Below are 23,235 nucleotides of genomic sequence, written 5' to 3'. Positions count from 1 at the left end.
TTCCTTTTATCCTTTTCATCTTGCTATTTGTAAACCCATATTGTGAATTACAATATAGAAAGCTACTTCATGCATCATGCCTGTCTCCTCGTTGCTAATTATTTTAACCTAAAGCAACTGTGCAGCCATATAATTACAAGAATGTAATTATAATGTACATTATCGCTGCATGCCCCGAACAGTAACAGCAGTATAATCAGTAGAGGAGTCTTTACTTTGCTGCTGTTCTGAACTTGTAATGTTGATTGATTTTATTGGCAGAGTCATTCTGATTGGGGTAAACTGGTGAGCTATTTGACTTTTTCTCTGACTACAGTTCATTTAGCAACTCTACGTGAATAAAAATATGCCTTAACCAGCTAGTGGTATAAGATGGACTTGACACCTTTGAGAAACAACTTGCAAACTCTGGGTGCTACACACAAACAGGCAGGCACAATTTCATTTCTTTTCAGTGGAACCTATTTCATTTACTAGTTGTTTGATGTGCACTTTTACAAAATGTTTAGTCACATCCTTGGCCAAGAAACTAGTTCCACACCAGAAATCAGCACTAAGTAGTCCGCATGTCTCCGTAAGAGCGTAAGAAATAGGAGCAGGAGTAGACCATTACGGCCCATTTAGCCTGCTCTGCCATTCAGTACAATCATGATTGATCTTCTGCTTCAGCTCCACTTTCCTGCCTATTCCCCATATCCCTCTATTCTTAGAGACCAAAAATCTGTTTTACAGCCTTAAATATACTCAACAGTGGAACAGCCACAACCCTCTGGGGGAGAGAATTCCATAGATTCACAACCTTTTGAGTGAAGAAATTTCTCCTCATCTCAGTCCTAAATGATTAGCCCCATATCATGAGACTCTGCTCCTGTGTTCTAGATTCCCCAGTCAGAGGAAGCAACCTCCGTGTCTAGCCCCTTCAGAGTCTTGTATGTTTCAATGAGATCACCTCTCATTCTTAACTCCAGAGAATATAGACCCAGTTTACTCAGCCTCATCATAGGACAGCCCTGTCATCCCAGGAACCAATCTAGTGAACCTTTGCTGTATTGCCTCCAATGCAAGTATATCCTTCCTTAAATATGGAAACCAAAACTGCACACAGTACTCAGGTGTGGTTTCAAAGCCCTGTACAAGACCTCTTTTTATCCTTGTACTCCAATCCCCTTGCAATAAAGGCCAACATGCCATTTGCCTTCCTGAAATCCTTGCTGTACCAGCATGCTAACTTTCTATGTTCCTTGTACAGGCACACCCAAGTCCCTCTGAACATCAATGTTTACAAGTTTCATATCTTTTTAAAAAAAAAAAAATTTTGCTTTTCTATTCTTATTACCAAAGTGAATAATCTCATACTTCCCCATATTATACTCCATCTGCCACCTTGTTTCCCAGTCACTTAACCTGTCTATATCTCTTTGCAGCCTCTGTGTCCTTCTCACAGCTTGCATTCCCACCTAGCTTTGTATCATCAGCAAATCAACTTAAATTACTCTGTCTCTTCGTTTAAGTCTTTAACGTAGATTGTAAATAGCAGAGGTTCCAGCACTGATCCTTATCACACTCCACTAGTTACAGCCTGCCAACTTGAAAATACTCTATTTGTCCCTACTCTCTGCTTCCTGTCTGTTACCCAATCCCCTGCCCATGTTATTACCCCAACTCCTTAAGCCCTTATTTTGTGTATTAACCTTTTTGTTTGGACCTTATTGAATGCCTTTTGGAAATCCAAGTATACTACATCCACTGGTTCCCCTTTATCGACCTTTAGTTACATCCTCAAAAAAACTCTAATAAATTTGTCAAACAGGATTTCCCTTTTGTAAAATCATGTTGACTTTATCTGATTACACTATGATTTTCTAAGTGCATTGTTAAGACTTAATGATAGATTCCAGTATTTTCCCGATGACTGATCTCAGGCTAACAGGCCTGTACTCGCTGTTTTCTTTCTTCCTCCTTTCTTGAATAGAGGTGTTACATTTGCTAACTTCTGATCTGCTGTACTGTTCTAGAATCTAGGAAATTTTGCAAAATCATAGCCATCCATTATCCCTGCAGCTGCCTCTTTTAGAACCCTAGGATATAGGCCAGCAGGACCTGGAGATTTGTTGGATTTTAATCCCTTAAGTGTCTCCAGTACTTTTTCTCTGCTGATATCAATTACCTTAATTTCCTCACTTTTTTTTAGCCCCCTAGGTTACTGTCTATTTCTGGTATGTAGCTTCTGTCTCTTATTGTGAAGACAGACAAAATATTTATTCAATGTCTGTGCCATTTCCTCATTTCCCATGACACCACCTCCTGCCTCTGTCTGTTCCAAGATACTACGTCTGACAATTTGATTAGTCCAGCCTATGGGAAGATTCAAGTCCCCCACGAATTACATTGCCTTTGTTAGAAGTGCCAATAATTTCTTGCTTAATGCTCTAACCAACTGTATAACTACTGTTGGGGAGCCTCTAAACTAGTTCCACCAGCATTTTCTGACCTTTGTTATTCCTAATCTCCACTCATACTGATTCTACTTCCTGATCTCTGAGCCAAGATCTTTTCTCACTACTGGCCTTATGTCATTCTTTGCCATCAGAGGTATTACTCCTTTACTGTTCTGTCTTTTCAAAATTGTGTACCCTGGAATACTTATTTCCCAACCTTGTCTCTGTAATGGCAATTAAATTTAAGTCATTTATCTCTCTCTGTGCTATTAGTTCATCTATCTTATTGCGGATGATTCACGTATTTAGATACAGGTCCTGTAAAAAAAAAAAAAATAAATAAAAAAAATTTTTTTTAACTGTTCTCTGGGGGGGGACCTTATTCAGTGATGCACTCTGTTCCACCTTGTCCCACTCTGCTTGTCTTTACCCACATTGTTACACTGTTCAAATGTCCTGGCTTTTCTCTCTTGGATTTCTAAATCTACCTTCACTTGAACCCTCCCCACCACCCCACATGTTAGTTTTGTTACAGCCCTGGTTCTACAATTCGCCAGGATACTGATCCCAGCCCAGTGGAGCCCATCCCAACAGAACAGCCCCCTCTTTCCCAAGTACTGGTGCCAGTGCCCCAAGAGTCAAAACCCCTTCTTCCCACACCACTCTTTGAACCACATGATTAATTCTCTAATCTGTTTGACCCTATGCCTATTGGCGTGTAGCTCGGGTAACAATCCGGAGATGATTAAAATGCAGAACCTCAAAGGTAATTTGGACCCCAACTCCTCAAACTCTCTCAGCAGAACATCATTCCTAGTTCTATGTATGTTATTGGTTCCTACATAGAGCACAATAACTAAATCCTTCCCCTCCCACTCCAAGGTCGCCTCCAGCCGTGAGGACATATCCATAACCCTGGCACCGGGCAGGCAACACAACCGTTGGAGCTCCAGGTCGCAGCTGCAGAGAACAGCATCTATCCCCCTGATTATACTGTCCCCTATCACTATCACATTCCTTTTCGCTCCCCCCCCCCCCCATTTGAATGACATCCTGCATCAAGATGTCATGGTCAGTTTGCTCATCCACCCTGTACTGCTTGTTCTCATCCACACAGGTAGCAAGCACCTTGTACCTGTTCGTCAAAGTCAAGGGCTCAGGCTCCTCCATCACTACATGCTGGATTCCCATATCTGCCCGACTCGCAGTCACACCCTCCTTTCCTTGACTATTGACTAACTCTAAAGTTTTACTTAACAATAAGGGGTGTCACTGGAATAAAATGTCCAGGTAACTCTCCCCCTCCCTGATGCCCCGCAATATCTCCAGTTCAGTCATTCTGAGCCAAAGTTGCTCAAGCTGCAAACACCACAGAAATGCTTGTCTGGGAGCCAGTTTAGTTAGCTAAACTAATAGCAAATTACAGTCTCCTAGTTTGGAGAAAAAAGTAGAAACACTGACCAGCTACTGGAGATAAAACAAAAAGAATTAAGAAGCAGCACCTCCTTCTCCCTCTGCACTGAATTCCCACTTACACCAAGCTGGCACTCAATCCACAGATCACTCTGTACGTTAGCAAACACTATCTAATTTTATAGAGAGCTAAGGACTCTCCCCCAAGTTACAACTGCTAAGACTGCTGCCTGCTACCGTAATTAACCATATTCAGGCAACCGCTTTCAGCTGATTGACAGTTAACTGCCACTGCCAGGCAGTTTCTGTTAATGAGGCATCTTAACCAGCTTGCACTTTTAAAGTTCTAAGTCAGAGTCTGACTGTTAATCTAAAATATAGCTTGAGAAATACTTACCAGAGAGATCGCACTTGCACCAAATTCCCGGCTTAGCACTTGGTCCACAGTGTACTCTGTTTCCAAATCTCTCTGCGCTCCCCACTCCTGCAGACATTGGCCCATGACTAACTCCAAAGTGGGCATCAGGCTTCATTTCCATAAAACCAGTGAGCTGTGGATACCACTTGGGCATCCTGATGCAGCATGCTGGTCAGCACCTTCTGGAAAAATGGCTGACTGGATGCTGGCTCGCAGGGGAGAAGGTATAGTGGTAATGTCACTGAGCTAGTAATCCAGTGGGGACATGGGTTCAAATCCCACCATGGCAGCTGGTGGATTTTAAGTTCAATTAATTTAAGAAATCTGGAATTGAAAACTAGTCTCAGTGATGGAGCACTCAGTTGTTTTTTTTAAAAAAAACATTTGGTTCACTAACGTCCTTTAGGGAAGGCAATCTGCCATCCTTACCTCGTCTGGCCTACATGTAATTCCAGACCTACAGCAATGTGGTTGACTCTTAACTGCCCTCTGAAATTACCTAATAAGCCACTCAGTTGTCAAGGACAATTAGGGGTGGGCTGCAATGCTGGCCTTGCCAGTGACGACCACATCCCATTTAAAAAAAATTGTTGTCCTGGGGGCTGGGAGTGAGCAGACTGTTGCTCCTGGCTCCATGCTACAGTAAGCTTTAAAAAAAAGACTTGCCTTTATGTCTGCAGCCTCCACTGATCCCTTTAAGAACAATTGGCTAGGCAACGTAGATCTGAAAGAACTGAGAGGAGCGTATGTGATTCATATTTTGCCAGTTTCTTCCATATTTAGGAGTGGAGTTCCATAAGGGCCCATTGCTCGTTTCATATCGTGTGAAATATATTGCCATCTGAAATTCATCCCTGAACGCCCTAAAATTTAGCCTGACATAGACTAATTTCTCTCAAAATTTTACAGCAGAGGAGGCGGCTATTTGGCCCATTACACCTGCGCAGCTCTCAAGGAGCCACCCATTTAGTCCTTTTTCTCTTTCTTCATATCCTTCTTAAATTTAACACTCATTGTGGATCTGCTTCCACAACTAATTTTGAACATCTATATTTAATCTTTTTTCTTTCACTTGTCTAGTTGGAAGCCCCCTCTGGTCATTGCTTGTAATTATTCCTGTTTTTCGTTAGTAAATCTCGATACCCTCATCATAACTCTCATATCTTTCAGGAAGCAAGGCACCCAAAGCCAGACAAAGTAATCTAAACTGTGGCCTAACCAATTATGCATATAGGTTTAACATTACCTTTTTTCCACTTGTGAAACTAAACCCCTAGTCTCTCTGCTCCTCTACTCCTTTTCAAGTTTTACAATTTAGTGTGTGTTTCTTCTCATTTTTCCTCCCAAAAGTGTTTTTAACCGCAATAAGTGGCCCAAATTCTATGGTTTTTAAATGTTCTAATCTCCAGTAACAAATGGAAATGCATGAAATCACAATCGTGAGGCTTAATGTAGAAGTTTTGAAAGTTCTAGTCATAATAGGTTGTTGAGGTACAGCTTCAGTTTTTAATGCATCTGCCGTAAATAAAGACAACCTGACTTTCCGCACTGCCAATTTTTGTGATGCTTCTCCTCTTGAAAGGTTTACAGCCCAAACACATCTGCTGCTTGTAAGTTTTGGTGAAATTCATGGCCCCTAGGTTGCCTTGCACTGCAGTCTGACAGCTACAAGCGCAAATCAGTTCTTTTAATATATTTGAGCTATGGACAGTAGCATGGCATTCTATCTGGAGAAATGTGGCTTTCCATATTGCGGCCACTTATGTGCTGATCAGTATCTCTGGTAGTTGCAGGATAGCCTTAATGAAAAAGGCAATTGGGTAATGAGCCACTATTTTCTGTGGGGTGTATAGCAGATTGGGATTAAAATTGATTTATTTCTTAAAGCAAGATTTTGCTTACCTGATAATTTTCAATGTGTTGTTTGATTTACAGAATCAGTTGCACTTTGCACTATTTTCTTGACTGAAGTTAATTAATTAACACACAGAAAGAGGATTTAAGGTTAAACCTTTTCAATGCATTTTCCCACTAAACCATTCTGGAACTGGGGAGGCAAATGTATAAGAGATCTTTACTCACAGCATGTATATATTTTATACTCTGTGTTGAGTATGGTCATCATTCAGTTATCAAGAGATCTCATGGGGTTGTTAAAGGTTGTAGTCATTTGAAAAATAGTCATTTATTTAAAGTGAGTTTGTTTACGATATTTTGTCTATTTCAGATACTTTTTGGTGGATTTTGATGCCCCTCCTACCATTATCCCAACAATGTTGGATCATTTAGGACGTGACATAGATGTAATCAGACCTACAATACTCAAACACCGCACCCCAGAGACTGATGAAACCTGCCCAGGAATGATCCAACCCAACTATGAAGTTAAATTGCATTCTAGAAGGAAATGATCTCATGTCATAGGACAATTAACTATTTAAAAGAATACATAACCAAAGCATTCTGTATTGAAAGGGTACTTTTATTAAAGATGAGAAGTTTTAAATTTCTGGTGTGTATTTTTTTATTTTTGCCAGCTGGAACATTTTGAATTTTAAAATTATATTTGTTCTGTTCTCTATATGTGCTCTTTCATGTCAGGATACAGTTCCATGGGATCCTTTGGAAGTAAGTAGCACAGAGTGCAGCTCATCAGGGCACTGCTTCGACAGAGTACTTAACTCGAGGAATTTGGTGAGTGAGGGAATTCGGCACAGTCAGGGAAGAGGTGCTGTTCTTGTCTTTTTTTTTATCAAATAAGGAGCAGTCTGAGTGAGTGAGTGGGAGCCAGCAAGACCTGAGAGTTGAAGTCTAGAGGCATTAATAGGTGAACAGGGAGGTGTTTATATTACAGAGACTCACTGGCAGCAGCTGGAGCAGTGCACCTCGGTGGTGTCTGAGCACAGCCACGAGGAGTTAAAGCAGGCAAAAGTGTCTCCAGCGAAATCTCCAACATCAAAAGCAAAATCTGCAAAACAGTTATAGTGATGTCCCAACCAAGGAAGGAGCCGAGTGGTGAGTAGCTGGTAAGTGTTTCCAGATAGTAGTCTGGAAAGTAAAGGCATGGCAGGGAACTTCAGCCCTGTGGAATACACCTCTTGTGCCATGTGGGAAATTCTAGATGCTTCTTGTGGCCTAGATGACCACATGTGCAGTAAGTGTCGCCAGCTAGAGCAGTTCAAGGTTCGGGTGTCGGACAGCATTTTTCTGCAGGTGGTCATCCCGTAGTTTTAAAAATATGCAGGCAATGAGGGAATGGGTAATTGCCAGAAAGACGAGGAGGACAGGCAGACAGGGCAGGGATCCCATGAGTGCATCCCGCTCTCCAACCAGTATTCAGTTCTGCTCAGCTGCACGGTGGGGGAGGAAGAAGAGCGTAAGCACAATAGTGGTAGGGGATTCGATAGTGAGGGGAACAGACAGGTGCTTCTGCAGCCACAGTCTTAATTCCCGGATGGTATGTTGTCTCCCTGATGTCAGGGGCAAGGATGTCACTGAGTGGCTACGGGATATTTTGAAGGGGGAGGATGAACAGCCAGAGGTTGTGGTGCATATTGGCATCAATGACATAGGCAGAAAGGTCATGAAGACAGAGTTTAGGGAGCTAGGGGAGAGATTAAAAAGCAGGACCTTAAAGTTAGTAATCTCTGGATTTTTCCTAGTGTCACATGCTAGTGAGTACAGAAATAGGAAGATATAGCTGCTGAATATGTGGCTGGAGAGATGGTGCAGGAGCAAGGTCTTCAGATTCCTGTGACATTGGGACTGTTTCTAGGGGAGGTGGGACCTGCAGCCATCAGATGGGTTGCACCTCAACTGGGCTGGGACCAATATCCTTGCTGGGAGGGTTTAAACTAACTTGGCAAGGAGAAGGGAACCTGAGAGCAGATTCGGAAGGGAGAGAAGAAAAGTTGGAAATAGAAGGTAGAAAATTAGCATGTTTAGAAGGCAGAAGGAACAAAGGCTAGAAAAAAATAACAAGGGAGTGTGGCAGTGCTAAATGATATATACTTCAATGCACAAAGTCTAGGGGGTAAGACAAATGAGCTGAGAGCATAGATTGATGTGATACGTGGGAGTATGGTATAGCTATTACTGAGACATGGCTGAAAAAAGGCAGGAATGGCAGCACAACATTCCTGGTTCCAGGCTTTTCGGGTGAGATGGAGAGGGGGGATTAAAAAGGGATGTTGCAATATTGATTTAAATAAACAATTATAGCTGTGAGGATGGATGAGTTGGTAGAAGTCTCCTCAAATGAGGCCATATGGGTTGAAGTGCAGAACAAAAATGGGTCAATCACACTACTGGAACTCTAAACAGTCAGGGAAATAAAGAGCAAATAAGTAGGCAAATCTCTGAGAAGTGCAGTAATAGTGGGGAATTTCAACTACCCAAATATTAATATTGGATAGTTCAGTGTGAAAGGCTGTTATAGCCATGTGGTGAGGATGTGTGTTTTATTTGTCAAATAAACAGCGAAATGGTCAAAACCATACCCACCCACGCATTAACTCGTGCGCACGCAAGGAGACAGATAGATAGGCAAGGGGGTAAGTGGTTTGAAGTGAGGTAGGTTTTCAGGGTTCACTGTAAACCTGTTGAATCTTCTCTGAGGTTAATTTCTCTTTTTGAAGTTGTAGGCCTGGGTTGTTAGTAGATTTCTCTGGTTGAAATTTCAGTCTGAAGACGGGATCACTTTCAGTTCTCTGCTGCACAAGTTGAAGTGTAGAACTCGCAGAAAGCCACCTTCTTCTGGCTTGCTCTCAGCTGGACAGGTTTTTGTGATGATGTTTCCTGGGTCTGACAGTGACTCAGGGTGTAGCTACTTCATACCTTTGTTTCAGAAGAACCTATTCAATTCAAAACCGTTTCTTGATAGGTTCAGGATGGGTGTAGTTGACACCTCTTAGTTTAAAATGTATCGTTTTGTCCTTGCCAGACAGTAAGATAGTTTGACCTTTGGCCATTTTTGAAGCACATTGTCCATCTTTTAAAGGAAAAGTCAATTATTATAACTCTTCAATTTCAGTTCTGTATTTTCAATTGCAGTACATGAGTGAGTGTGACAATTCAGGAGAATTGTTTTAGCCAGTACATAGCAAGCCCAACAAGAGCGGCGCAATGGTTAGCACCGCAGCCTCACAGCTCCAGGGACCCGGGTTCGATTCTGGGTACTGCCTGTACGGAGTTTGCAGGTTCCCCTGTGACCGCGTGGGTTTTCGCTGGGTGCTCTGGTTTCCTCCCACAGCCAAAGACTTGCAGGTTGATAGGTAAATTGGCCATTGTAAATTGCCCCTAGTGTAGGTAGGTGGTAGGGAATATGGGATTACTGCAGGGTTAGTATAAATGGGTCGGCACAGACTTGGTGGGCTGAAGGGCCTGTTTCAGTGCTGTATCTCTAAATAAAATAAAGAGAGGGGCGGTTCTATACTTAGTTTTAGGAAATTAAGCTGGGCAGGTGAAAGGGGAGTTGGGGAGCACTTTGGTGGAAGTTATCATAATTCAGTTAGATTTAGGGTAGTTATTTGAAACGACAAAGAGAGACCAGGAATAAAGGTTCTCAATTGGAGAAAAGCTAATTTTACTAAGCTGAGATGTGATTAGCTTTAGTAGTGTTCCCAGCCCACTTGAAGGTAAATCAGTGCAAGATCAGTGGGAGGCATTTAAGGAAAAGACAGTGAGGGTTCAGAGCAAGTATGTTCCTTTAAAGAAAAAGGTGTGATTAACAAATCCAAAACCCCCTGGTTGTTGGAGAGGATAAAGAGAAAAAGGGAAGCATATGACTGATACCGAGGGTTCAATACTGCAGAAAACCTGGAGGAGTATAAAAAATGTAGGGGTAAAATTAAAAAGGAAATGAGGAAAGCAAAGAGAGGGCATGAAAAGGTATTGGGAAGTAAAATTAAGGAAAACCCAAAGATTTTTTATAAATGCATAAGAAGCAAGAGAGTAACTAAGAGAGGGCCTATTAGGGACCATAAGGGTAACTGTGGAGACAGAGGACCTTGGTATGTTTCTTAATGAATACTTTGTATCTGTTTTCACAAAGGAGAGGGATGATCCAGACATTGCAATCAGTGAGAAGTGTGAAATATTAGATGAAATTAACAGTGAGAGGGGAATTATTAAGGGGTTTAACATCATTGAAAGTGGATAGATCCCCAGGCCCAGATGAAATGTATCCTAGGCTGTTGAGGAAAGCAAGGGAAGAAATAGCAGAGGCTGTGACCATTTTCCAATCCTCTGACTGCAGGCATGGTGCCAGAAGACTGGAGGACAGCTAACATTGTACCATTGTTTAAAAAGGGAAAAAGGGCTAGACTGAGTCAATCAGCCTAACGGTGGTGAGAAAATTATTGTAAAAATTCTGAGAAGATTACTCTTCATTTAGAAAGACACAGACTAATCAAAGACAATTAGCAGAGATTTGTTAAGGGCAGGCTGTGTCTGACTGACTAACATTGAATTTGAGCAGGTAACAAGGAAGGTTGATGAGGGTAGTGCATTTGATGTAGTCTAGATGGATTTTAGAAAGGCTTTTGATAAGGTCCCACAGGCAGACTGGTCACTAATGTAAAAGCCCATGGGATCCAAGGTAAAGTGGCAAATCGGACCCTAAAGTGGCTCAGCAGGAAGCTCAGGGTAATGGTTGATGGTAGTTTTGTGACTGGCTGTTTCCAACGGGGTTCCACAGGGCTCAGTATAAGTCCCTTGCTTTTTGTGGTATATATCGATTTGAACTTGAATATAGTGGAGTATGATTAAGAAGTTTGCAGGCGATTCAAAAAATTGGCCATGTGGTTGATAATGAAGAAAGCTGTAGACTGCAGGAAGCTATCAATGGATTAGTCAGGTGGGCGGAACAGTGGCAAATTGAGTTTGGGAAGGCTAACAAGGCAAGGGTATACACAATAAATGGTAGGATTTTGAGAAGCGTAGAGGAACAGAGGGACCTTGAAGTGCATGTTCACAGATCCCTGAAGGTGGCTGGATAGGTAGATCAGATGGTCAAGAAGGCATATGGGATACATTCCTTTTTCAGCCAAGGTATAGAAAATAAGAGCTGGGAGGTTATGCTGGAGCTGTACAAAACACTAGTTAGGCCACAGCTGGAATATTATGTGCAGTTCTGGTCACTGCACCATAGGAAAGATATGATTTTACTCTCTCTATTGCAGAGTAGATTTATGTTGCCTGGACTGAAGAATTATAGTTATGAGGAAAGATTGGAAAGACCAGGGTTGTTTTCTTTGGAACAGAGGAGGCTGAGGGGAGACCTAATTGGAGTGTATAAAATTCTGAGGGGTCTAGATAGAGTGGATAGGAAGGCCCATTCCCCTTGGTTGAGGGGCCCATAACTGGGGGACATAGATTTAGGGTAGGAGGTTTAGAGGCGGTTCGGAGGGATCTGGATCTCACTGCCTGAAAGGGTGGTAGAGGCAGCAACCCTCATAACTTTTAAAAAGTACTTGGATATGCACCTAAGTGTTGTAAACTACAAGGCTGCAGACCCAGAGCTGGAAAGTGGAAATGGGCTGGATGGTTGGTTGTTGGCATGGGCCAAATGGCCTCCTTCCATGCTGTAAATTTCTATCATTCTATGATTCCAACCCAAAATTTCATCTTTGCATGGCTGAGCTGAGAAGGTGCGAGTTGGAGAGCTATCAGACAGCAAGGAGCTTCCAAGCTGAGCCAAATTCCTTTGTCACCTGATGTCCATCTCATCCATGTTTGGAGAACAGTACAAATGTTCTCTTCAGATATCAACACATGCAGTTTTCAGTTCTCCATTTTTTTATTGTTTCCTGGATGTGGGCGTCACTAGCTAGGCCAGTATTTATTGCCCAAAGTGATTCTTGACAATGCAGCTGGCGGGGACGTCATCCGACTGTGCCAACCTGCGCACATGCGCAAACGGGCTCCTCTCTGCGCGTGCGCTCCATTGCCAGGACCGGTTGGCGCATGCGCAGATGATGTCATAACGTAAATTGCCAGGACTGGTACACGCATGCCCAGATGACATCATCGCATAACGCGGGAGAGAGAACAAGCGGAGAAGCGGGGTGTGGGGGGGGGGGAAGCAAGGAGAGAGCGGGGGGTGGGGGGAAGCGGGGAGGGAGCAGGCCAAAGACCTTGGAGGCTGCATTTGCGCATGTTAGTGCAGCACCACCTAATGCTGCATTGTCAGCAAATGCAGCCTTTATTGCCGATCCCTAATTGCCCTTGAGAAGGTGGTGGTGAGCTGCCTTCTTGAACCGCTGCAGTCCATGTGGGGTAGGTACACTCACAGTGCTGTTAGGAAGGCAGTCCCAGGACTTTGACCCAGCGACAGTGAAGGAACAGCGATATACTTACAAGGCAGGATGATGTGTGGCTTGGAGGGGAACTTGCAGGTGGTGGTGTTCACATGCATCTGCTGCCCTTGTTCTTCTATGTGGTAGAGGTCACGGGTTTGGAAGGTGCTGTCTAAGGAGACTTGCTGAGTTGCTGCAGTGCATCCTGTAGATGGTACACACTGCTGCCACTGCGTTGGTGGTGGAGGGAGTGAATGTTTGTGAATGGGGTGCCAATCAAGCGGGCTGCTTTGTCCTGGATGGTGTCGAACTTCTTGAGTTGTTGGAGCTGTACCCATCCAGGCAAGTGGAGAGTATTCCATCACACTGCTGACTTGTACCTTTTATAGATGGTGGGCAGGCTTTGGGGAGTCAGGAGGTGAGTTACTTGCTACACGATTCCTAGCCTCTGACCTGCTCTTGTATGACTGCTTCTGTTCAGTTTCTGGTCAATGGTAAGCCCCCAGGATGTTGATGGTGGGGGATTCAGCGATCGTAATGCCATTGAATGTCAAGGGGAGATGGTTAGATTCTCTCTTCCTGGAGATGGTCATTGCCTGGTACTTGAGTGGCGTGAATGTTACTTGCCACTTATCAGCCCAAGCCTGAATATTGTCTATGTCTTGCTGCATTTCTACACAGACTGCTTCAGTATCTGAGGAGTCGCGAATGGTTCTGAACATTGTGCAATCATCAGCGAACATCCCCACTTCTGAACTTATGATTGAAGGAGGGTCATTGATGAAGCAGCTGAAGATGGTTGGGCCTAGGACACCATCCTGCAGTGATGTCCTGGAACTGAAGTGATTGACCTCCAACAACCACAACCATCTTCCTTTGTGCTAGGTACAACTCCAACCAGCGGAGAGTTTTCTCCCTGATTCCCATTAACTGCAGTTTTGCTAGGGCTCCTTGATGCCATACTCGGTCAAATGCTGCCTTAATGTCAAGGGCAGTCGCTCTCACCTCACCGCTGGAGTTCAACTCTTTTGTTCATGTTTGAACCAAGGCTGTAATGAGGTCTGGAGCTGAGTGTCCCTGGCGGAACCCAAACTGAGCGTCAGTGAGCAGTTTATTGCTAAGCAAGTGCCGCTTGATAGCACTGTCGACGATACCTTCCATCACTTTACTGATGATTGAGAGTAGACTGATGCGGCGGTAATTGGCCGGGTTGCACTTGTCCTGCTTTTTGTGTACAGGACATACCTGGGCAATTTTCCACATTGCCGGGTGGATGCCAGTGTTGTAGCAGTACTGGAACAGCTTGGCTAGGGACACGGCAAGTTCTGGAGCACAGGTTTTCAGTACTGTTGCCAGAATGTTGTCAGGGCCTTTGCAGTATCCAGTGCCTTCAGTCGTTTCTTGATATGATGTGGAGTGAATCAATTTGGCTGAAGGCTGGCATCGGTGATGCTGGGGACTTCAGGAGGAGGCCAAGATGGATTATCAACTCAGCACTTCTGGCTGAAGTTAGTTGTAAATGCTTCAGCCTTATCTTTTGCACTGATGTGCTGGGCTCTCCCGTAATTGAGGATGGGGATATTTGTGGAGTCATCTCTTCCAGTTAGTTGTTTAATTGTCCACCACCATTCACGATTGGACATCTAAGTTCCCCCACCCGGAGTACATTTTGTGGCTTGGTAGCACCACTACTGATGGAACTGGCCAAGTCCTGAAGGACTCACCCGCCAGACTGGCCCTGTAGCAGGTGTTGGGAGAGCCAACAAGACGGAAGAACCTACTTGACCTCATCCTCACCAATCTACCTACTGCAGATGCATCTGTCTAAGACAGTGTTGGTAGGAGGGACCACCAAACAGTCCTTGTGGAGACAAAGTCCCATCATCACAGTGAGGACTCTCTCCATCGTGTTGTGTGGCACAGCCACTGTGCTGAATGGGATAGATTCAGAAGAGATCTAGCAGCTCAAAACTGGGCATCCATGTGGCGCTTAGGCCATCAGCAGCAGCAGAACTATTCAACCACAATCTGTAACCTCATGAGCTGTCATATTCCTCACTTTACCATTACCATCAAGCCAGGGAACCAATCCTGCCTCAATTAGGAGAGTATACCAAGAGCAGCACCAGACATACCTAAAAATGAGGTGCAAACCTCTTGAAGCTACAACACAAGACTACATGCATGTTAAACAACAGAGCTAAGCAATCCCTCAACCAGTGGATCAGATCAAAGCTCTGCAGTCCTGCCACATCTAAATGTCACTGGTGGTGGACAGTTAAACAATTAACCAAAGGAGGAGGCTCCATAAATATCGCCATCCTCAATGTTGGGAGGGCCCAGAATGTCAATGCAAAAGACAAGCTATGTGCATTTATGACCATCTTCAACCAGAAGTGATGAGTGGATGATTTATCTTGGTCTCCTCCTGAGGTTCCCATCACCACAGATGCCAGTCTTAAGCCAATTTGATTCACTTCACGTGATAACAAGAAACAGCTGAAGATACAGAATACAGCAGAGACTATGGGCCATGACAACATCCCAGCTGTAGTACTGAAGACTTGTGCTCCAGAACTAGCCACACCCTTAGCCAAGCAGTTCTAGTACTGCTACAAAATAGGCATCTACCCGACAATATAGAAAATTGCTCTGGTATTTCCTGTCCACAAAAAGCAGGACAAATCCAACCCAGCCAATTACCACACCATCAATCTACTCTCAATCATCAGCAAAGGGATGGAAGGGGTTGTTGACACTGCTATCAAGCAGCACTTACTCAGCAACAACCTGCTCACTGATGCTCAGTTTGGGTTTGGCCAGGGTCACTCAGCTCCAGACCTCTTTACAGCCTTGGCCCAAATATGGACCAAAGAGCTGAATTCCAGCAGTGAGGTGAGAGTGACTGCTCTTGACATCGAGACAGCATTTGATCAAGTATCGCATCAAGGAGCCTAGCAAAATTGAATTCAGTGGTAATGAAGGGGAAAACTCTCAGCTGGCTGGAGTCATACCTAGCACAAAGGAAGATGGCTGTGGTTGTTGGCGGCCAATAATCTCAGCTCCAGGTCATCGCTGCAGGAGTTCCTCAGGGTAGTGTCCTGGGCCCAACCATCTCCAGCTGCTTTATTGATAACTATCACTCCAACATAAGGTCAGATGTGGGGATATTTGTGGACGATTGAAGTGTTCAATATCAGTCACAACTCCTCAGATACTGAAGCAGTCCATGCCCACATGCAGCAAGACCTGGACAACATCGGGCGGCATAGTGGCGCAGTGGTTAGCACCGCAGCCTCACAGCTCCAGGGACCCGGGTTCAATTCTGGGTACTGCCTGTGTGGAGTTTGCAAGTTCTCCCTGTGTCTGCGTGGGTTTTCTCCAGGTGCTCCGGTTTCCTCCCACAAGCCAAAAGACTTGCAGGTTGGTAGGTAAATTGGCCATTATAAATTGTCACTAGTATAGGTAGGTGGTAGGGAAATATAGGGACAGGTGGGGATGTTTGGTAGGAATATGGGATTAATGTAGGATTAGTATAAAAATGGGTGGTTGATGGTCGGCACAGACTCGGTGGGCCGAAGGGCCTGTTTCAGTGTTGTATCTCTAATCTAATCTAATCTAACATTCAGGTTTGAGCTGATAAGTGGCAAGTCACATTCATGCCACACAAGTGCCAGGCAATGACCATTTCTGACAAAAGAGAATCTTATCATCTCCGCTTGACATTCAACGGCATTTCCATCGTTGAATCCTGCACCATCAACCTCCTGGGGGTTACCATTGATCAGAAACTTAACCGGACCAGTCACATAAATACTGTGGCTACAAGAGCAGGCCAGACGCTGGAAATTCTGCAGCGAGTAACTCACCTCTTGACTCTGCAAAGCTTGTCCACCATCTGTAAGGCACAAGTGAGGAGCGTGATGGAATACTTTCCACTTGCCTGCATGAGTACAACTCCAACACTCAAGAAAAAGCAGTCTATTTGATCGGCACCCATTCACCACCGTGCACAGTGGCCACAGTGTGTATCATTTGCAAGATGCACTGCAGCAACTCGCCGAGGCCCTTTCAACACTTCCAAACCTGCAATCTCTACCAACCAGAAGGACTTGGGCAGCAGACACATGGGAACACCACAACCTGCAAGTTCCCCTCTAATTCACACACCATCCTGACTGGGAACTAAATTGCTGTTTCTTCACTGTCATTGGGTCAATGTCCTGGAACTCCCTTCCTAATAGCAATGTACCTGCACCACGTGGACTGCATTGGTCCAAGAAGGCAGCTCACTGCCACCCTGAAGGGCAATTAGTGATGGACAATAAATACTGGCCTTGCCAGCGATGCTCACATCCCAAGAACAAATAAGAAAAGTGTTGGTTGAAGAATAAGTAATGTCTGGGACACCAGGGAGAACTTCCCTCCTCTTCAAATAGTGCCATATGGTTTTTTATGTCCACCAGAGAGGACAGATTTAAATATCCAAAAGGCAGTACCTCCAACAGTGTAGGACTGCAGTTTGTGCACTAGCCCCTGGAGCGAGACTTGAACCCCCAACCTTCTATATTGGAGGTAGCTACAGCTGATATGCAATTAATGTGATTTTTATCATTAGTGAACATGCAATGTGAACAAATAACTAGATTTGACAGTTCTTCCAACGTTTGAGCCACTTGAGCAAATCATTTTTCTGTCCCTTTTTAAAAATATACCCTTTATGTACCATAGGTAAATAATGAACAAGCATCACTAACAGCTCAGCAAATTTTTCTGAGTACATGAGTCACACACAACATGCTTGTTCCAGGCTCAATCACTGATCTATTGATTAGCTTATTGTTGCTCGGGCATATTAGAGCTGGTACATGAGTTTAAGCGTCCCTGGGTTAGGGAGAGGAAAATTAGCTTAGCTGGGTTCACATTCTTAATTGATATCCAATAACCACAAGTGGAAGACTGTATGTGTTGATGTCATGTGCAGACTGGAATTTGCTCAAGTGTGTGCCTCTGCAGTTGAATAGCCCAATGAAACTTATTGTTAAGACTCGCACATGAAGAATGACCATCGGAATAAGGTAAAAGAGGGAACACAGCACACCTGGAAATGTGCATCAGTGAAACAGGAGATGGAAGCAAGAAATTTTTTTTTGAAATTATTTTCCAACGCATGGTACCTTTTGCACTGTGGGAAACAGCTTGTAAAAAAAAAAAGGATAATTTCCCTAATAATGCTTGGCCCTGAGGAGGAGATTGTCACCTAACAAAGTTTCTAGGTATATTGTGTTCTATAAAAAGATGTTATTTTTCTGTTATCCCATACCTTATGTTTCTTGCTCTCGGCTAATCAAATCTCAGTCTTGGCAGGAGATAATACAATCTGGTCCAAGTTGGATCACATTCTTTTTGTTTCATTGGCAGATGTTGTTTGCAAAGGCGCCATGATGGCTGCTGGGGGATTATGATGATATTTTTTTTGTAATATGAATGTCCAACCTCAGCAGGTTGCTCACCGAATTCTGAAATTTCCAGTGCATTTTTGGGGCTGCTTATTATCCAATCCAAACTAGATGACAGGTTTATAAGGAAAATCTGTTGAGTGCATAACCAATACCCAGTCATGTATCCATGGATGTAGAACAGGTCCACTCACACATCCTCATAGCTTTTATTTTTCGAATGATTGAAAACTGAACATGTGCTGTGCTGTTGGCAATGACCAAAAGTACTGGACAGCCACCTCCGAAACTAGCTGATAGGACAGTGGAAGTAGGATGGCCGGAGCGATTATTGCACATTTGATATCACGTGTATTGTTTGGCACTTGACTGAGAAAATGGCAGCGAGATTGTTTTTGGGAAAGAATGGAGGGTTTCTGTCTTACAAGATTCAGTGTATTCATTGAGCCTCTATAAGACTATTAAGCACTATCCCACTTGGTGAGGTGCCAGTTCTTCTGCGAACAAAGTCACAATAATCTTTTGTTTTAGTTCCAATGCTAGAATGATCATTATTACACCATTAATTAAATTTTACACTTTGGAGTTTTGTCCCAAACCCACAATTCCTGGAATAAATCTTCCCTTCACAGGGTGTTTATGTTTTAAACATCTGTGTTTAATATATGATGTGTATCTTTGTCAATTGCCAGTGATATTGTGTGTTTGGCTTTGCAATAGATAATAATGCATTATCAAATAAATATTTCTGTTGTGGCCCAGCTCTCCTCCCCACCATATTAAAGGTTTGCAGTTCATTTTAACTATGATTGTTAATGGCATTACAATAAGATCTCTGTCCATGATTATGAAGAATTGGTTTTGATGGCTTATTAATGTACTTCCACTCAAATTAAGTAGTTTTAGTGCTGAAATTTTACAGAATTCTGAAAAATAGCGCCATATTTCAGGTTTTGCTTATATAAATCCAGACAGCTGGATGAATGTTTTTCCACAGAAAGCACATATTCTTTGTTTTGTTTCATTCTACTAATCACAGCTTCCAGATTTGAAGGGCTTGTTGCCAACAACTAATATTAAGAGAACAATAAACACTTTGGGCACGTGAGCTTTTATGCTTTGTCTGTTACTTATTACTGTGGTAATAGACTGTAGCCTGTTTCTTTTTAACTTTCCTGTTATTTTATGACATAATGCTAGTTTGTTGGCACTAATCTTGTACCTTGAAATGAGAGCTTTTCACTTTGATCCATAGCAGTAAGGATATGAGAAGCTTCAGGGGTACTGCAACTTCCCTTTTAACATTTATTGTAGGTGATAAAATATATTTTGACAAAACATGTTTTTTTATATATAATCAAAAGCAGCTAGCTTAACTTTGGGATTTATGACCAGAAAAGTTAATCTTTTTCCATAATTGTGTCTCCTCCTTACTCCAAAGGCACTGACCCTCACTTCCATGCAACCCTCTCGTACCTTGCCCAAGTGGCCATCCTTCATGCTGAGCCTAGATAGCTGGTGCTGTTAGACAGTTTTACTGTAAAGACAACACAGGTGCAGTTCTATTCTCCATCAAAAATCAGTGGAGAAACAATCGGAAATCCTAGCCAATGTTTTTAGGGATATGTTAGGAAGAATATAGTGAACCATATAAAAGCTAGTAAGTCAATGATAAATTACAATAAAAAGATTTGAAGAGATGAAAGGGCAGAAGTTGGAAATCTGTAATACTTGATGGCTGAATGAGAATTTTTTAAAAGTAAAAATTGTAAAAGGATCTCTGGAAATATAATGTTTTAGATATTGCCATGGCCCTGTAGTTTTTTTTGGAATATGCGGTTTGCCTTTGAGGCTTGCAAGGGATCAGTATTGCTTTAAGAGCCGGCAAGCCTTCGGAGTTATAGGAAGGTGCATTTTTGTTGCCTTAGAAACAGCCATTTGGAGACTGCGATTCAAAGGGCGCATTCTCGATACCATGGAAACAGCCACTGGGAGTGAGCCTGATGTGATACATTTGTTACAATTCATTTTGAACTGGCAGTTGAAGACAGTTTGTCCTAACAGACACACAGACAGAAGACACAGACAGCTGTGGTGTCAGCACTGAAAAAGAGCTCTCAATCATTTAAACTGAAGGAAATAGGATTTTTGTTTGTTTAATTATTATCTCTCGAAATTCTAAAAAGTCAAGCCAAGACAGAGATCTCTGGTAATTTAAATTGAAGAAAGGGAAGTTAGACTGTGACAATCTTTTGATTCTGTTGAAAGTGTTTGCAAGTCGTTAATTGTTGAAATTCGCTGGACTTCGAACAACATTCTGCGAGGACTTCGAACAACATTGGACTGTAAATTTGCAAGGACTCTAATTTTTCTATTTTTAAATGTTCATAGTGTTTAAGAATTTAGTTCTTTTAATTAAAGAGTTAATTTGTTGATTTAAAGACACCTGATTTGGTTAGCCTCATTCGGGGTTAATAGATGGTACAATTTGGCTGGGTCTTTCTTTAATTTGGAAAGTTTTAAATGATATGTGAGTCGATCTGTGGAGCAACGGGATTGAATTATCAGTGCGTCTCTCCCACCACAATTAGAATTGTATATTTTGATTGGGGGCTTTGACAGCAGCGGTCGGTCATAACAATGTATAGAACTTAAATTTATGTAGCACCTTTCACAACCTCAAGACATCCCAAAACATTTTATCGTCAGACAAGCACTTTTTGAAGTCTTTGTTGTAATTTTGGAAAACAAGGCAGCCAATTTGCATGCAGCAAGATCCCACAAACAGTAATTTGGTAATGGCACCTCCAATAGTGCAGCACTCCCTCAGTAAGGCACTGGACTGTCAGCCTAGATTACATACTTACATCTCTGAAATGGGACTTGAACCACCCAACTTCTGACTTAGAGACAACAGCACCACCACAGAGCCAACACTAACATCTAATGGTTTGTATATATTAGCAGGAAAAATATTAAATATTTTTCTTTAAGGGAGAACTTGAGTGTAGCTAAACATAATGAGGCTGAAATTTTACAGGGGTATCACTGATCTCTGGTTAGCAGCAGGGTAACTTCCTGGGAAACAGCAAAAATGGCCATTTCCCTGGGTGTTCCACCTGCGTTAAGCTGGGAGATCATTGAAAGCCCTGTGGTATTTTATACCACTTAAACCTCATTCCCTCTTTAAGCTCATCTTGTCCATAAGACCCAACTCCTGCTCCCTCGACCCCATTCCCACTAAAATGCTGATCACTCAAACTCCCTTTCTGGGCCCCATGTTAACTGATATTGTTAACAGTTCTCTCTCCTCAGGTACTGTCCCTCTCTTCTTCAAATCTGCTGTCATCACCCATCTCAAAAATGCCAATGCTTGATCCCTCCATCCTTGCACATTACTGGCCCATTTCTAACCTCCCTTTCCACCCCAAAGTCCTTGAATGTGTTATGGCCTCCCAAATCCATGCACCACAGCAGTGTGTACCATCTACAAGATGCACTGCAGCAATGCACCAAGGCTTCTTAGACAGTACCTTTCAAACCCGTGACATCTACCAACTAGAAGTACAAGAGCAGCAAATGCATGGGAACACCACCACCTGCAAGTTCCCCTCCAAGTCACACACCATCCTGACTTGGAACTATATTGCCGTTCCTTCACTGCAGCGGGGTCAAAATCCTGGAACTCCCTTCCTAACAGCACTGTAGGTGTGCCTACCATACATGGACTGCAACGGTTCAAGAAGGTAGCTCACCACCACCTTCTCAAGGCGAATTAGGGATGGGCAATAAATGCTGGCCCGGCCAGCGATGTCCACATCCCATGAATGAATAAAAAAAAAATCTTTCATGGAACTCCATGCTTGAATTCCTTCAATCAGGTTTCTGCCCCCCACAGAACCAAAACAGCTGTTGTCACAATCACAAATGACATCCTTTGTGATTGATTAAAGGTAAACTATTCCTGCTTGTCCTTCTGGACCTGTCTGCAGCCTTTGATGTGGCTGACCTGACCATCCTTCTCCAGCTCTTCTCCCATGTAGCCTAGGTGGGTGGAAATGCACTCACCTGGTTTCATTCTTATCTATCGAATTACAGCCAGAGAATCATCTACAATGGCTTCTCTTCCCACTCATCCACTGTTACCTCTGGTGTGCCCCAAGATTTATCCTTGGCCCCTTCTATTTCTCACCTACATACGACCATTTGGCGACATCGTCCAAAAACACAGCATCAGTTTTCACCTGTATGCTGACTACAGCCAGCTCTACCTCACCATCACCTCTCTCAACCTCTCCACGGTCTCTAAATTGCCAGAATGCCTGTCTGACGCTGAGCATTGGATGAGCAGAAATTTCCTCCAACTAAATATTGGGAAGACCAAAGCCATTGTTTTCGGTCTTCATCATAAATTCCGTTCCCTAGCTACCAATTCCATCTTGCTTCCTGGCAACTGCCATGGGTGAAACAAGCTTCCTGTCATCTTTGACCCTGAGATGAGCTTCTGACCATATATCCGTGCCATTGCGAAAACTGCCTTTTTCCATCTTTGTGACATCGCCTGACTCCTCCCCTGCCTCAGCTCATCTGCTGCTGAAACTCTCATCCGTACCTTTCTTACCTCTAGACTTGATTAATCCAATGCACCCCTGGCTGGCCTCAAATCTTCCACCGTCCGTAACATTGGCATCCAAAACTCTGCTTTTCGTGTCATTAATTGCACCAAGTCCCATTCACCCATCAACACTGTGCTCGCTGACCTACACCAGCTCTTGGTTAAGCAGCATCTCTTCTTTGTTTTCAAATCCCTCCATCAATTCACACCCCACTCCCATCTTTGTAATCTTCTTCATCCCTACAACCCTCCGAGATATCTGCATTGCTCAAATTCTGGCCTGTTGGTGGCCATGGCTTGAGCTGCCAAAGCCCCAAACTCTGGAATTCCCTCCCTAAAGATCTCCACTTCTCTACCTCTCCTCCTTCCTTTAAGACGCTCCTTAAAACCTACCTCTTTGATCAAGCTTTTGATCAATATGCCCTAATATCTCCTTATGTGGTTTGGTGTCAAACTTTGTTTGATAATGCTCCTTTAAGTGCCTTGGGACATTTGATTACGTTAAAGACACTATCTAAAGACAAGTTATTGTTGAGTAGAAAAGGTCAGAAGACAATCTGTAACTTCACCTTCAACAAGACCAGCATAGTATTTT

At 43.2% G+C, this 23,235-nt stretch overlaps 1 protein-coding gene across 1 annotated transcript in view; it reads left to right on the top strand.

Annotated features, from left to right (window-relative positions):
- Positions 1–6,778, top strand: part of mrps6 (mitochondrial ribosomal protein S6) — a 95,655-nt gene extending 88,877 nt beyond the window's left edge. Inside the window, exon 3 of the mRNA XM_068041124.1 lies at positions 6,497–6,778. Within this exon, the coding sequence (XP_067897225.1) occupies positions 6,497–6,680 (184 nt within the window). The 3' untranslated portion in view covers positions 6,681–6,778. The remainder of the gene's footprint in view (positions 1–6,496) is intronic.
- Positions 6,779–23,235: the final 16,457 nt, after the last annotated feature.

This window comes from Heterodontus francisci, chromosome 10, assembly GCF_036365525.1.
Source record: "Heterodontus francisci isolate sHetFra1 chromosome 10, sHetFra1.hap1, whole genome shotgun sequence".
NCBI lineage: Eukaryota > Metazoa > Chordata > Chondrichthyes > Heterodontiformes > Heterodontidae > Heterodontus > Heterodontus francisci.
The sequence above is the reverse complement of the archived record's forward strand: the minus strand, read 5'-3'. Positions and strand labels throughout refer to the sequence as shown.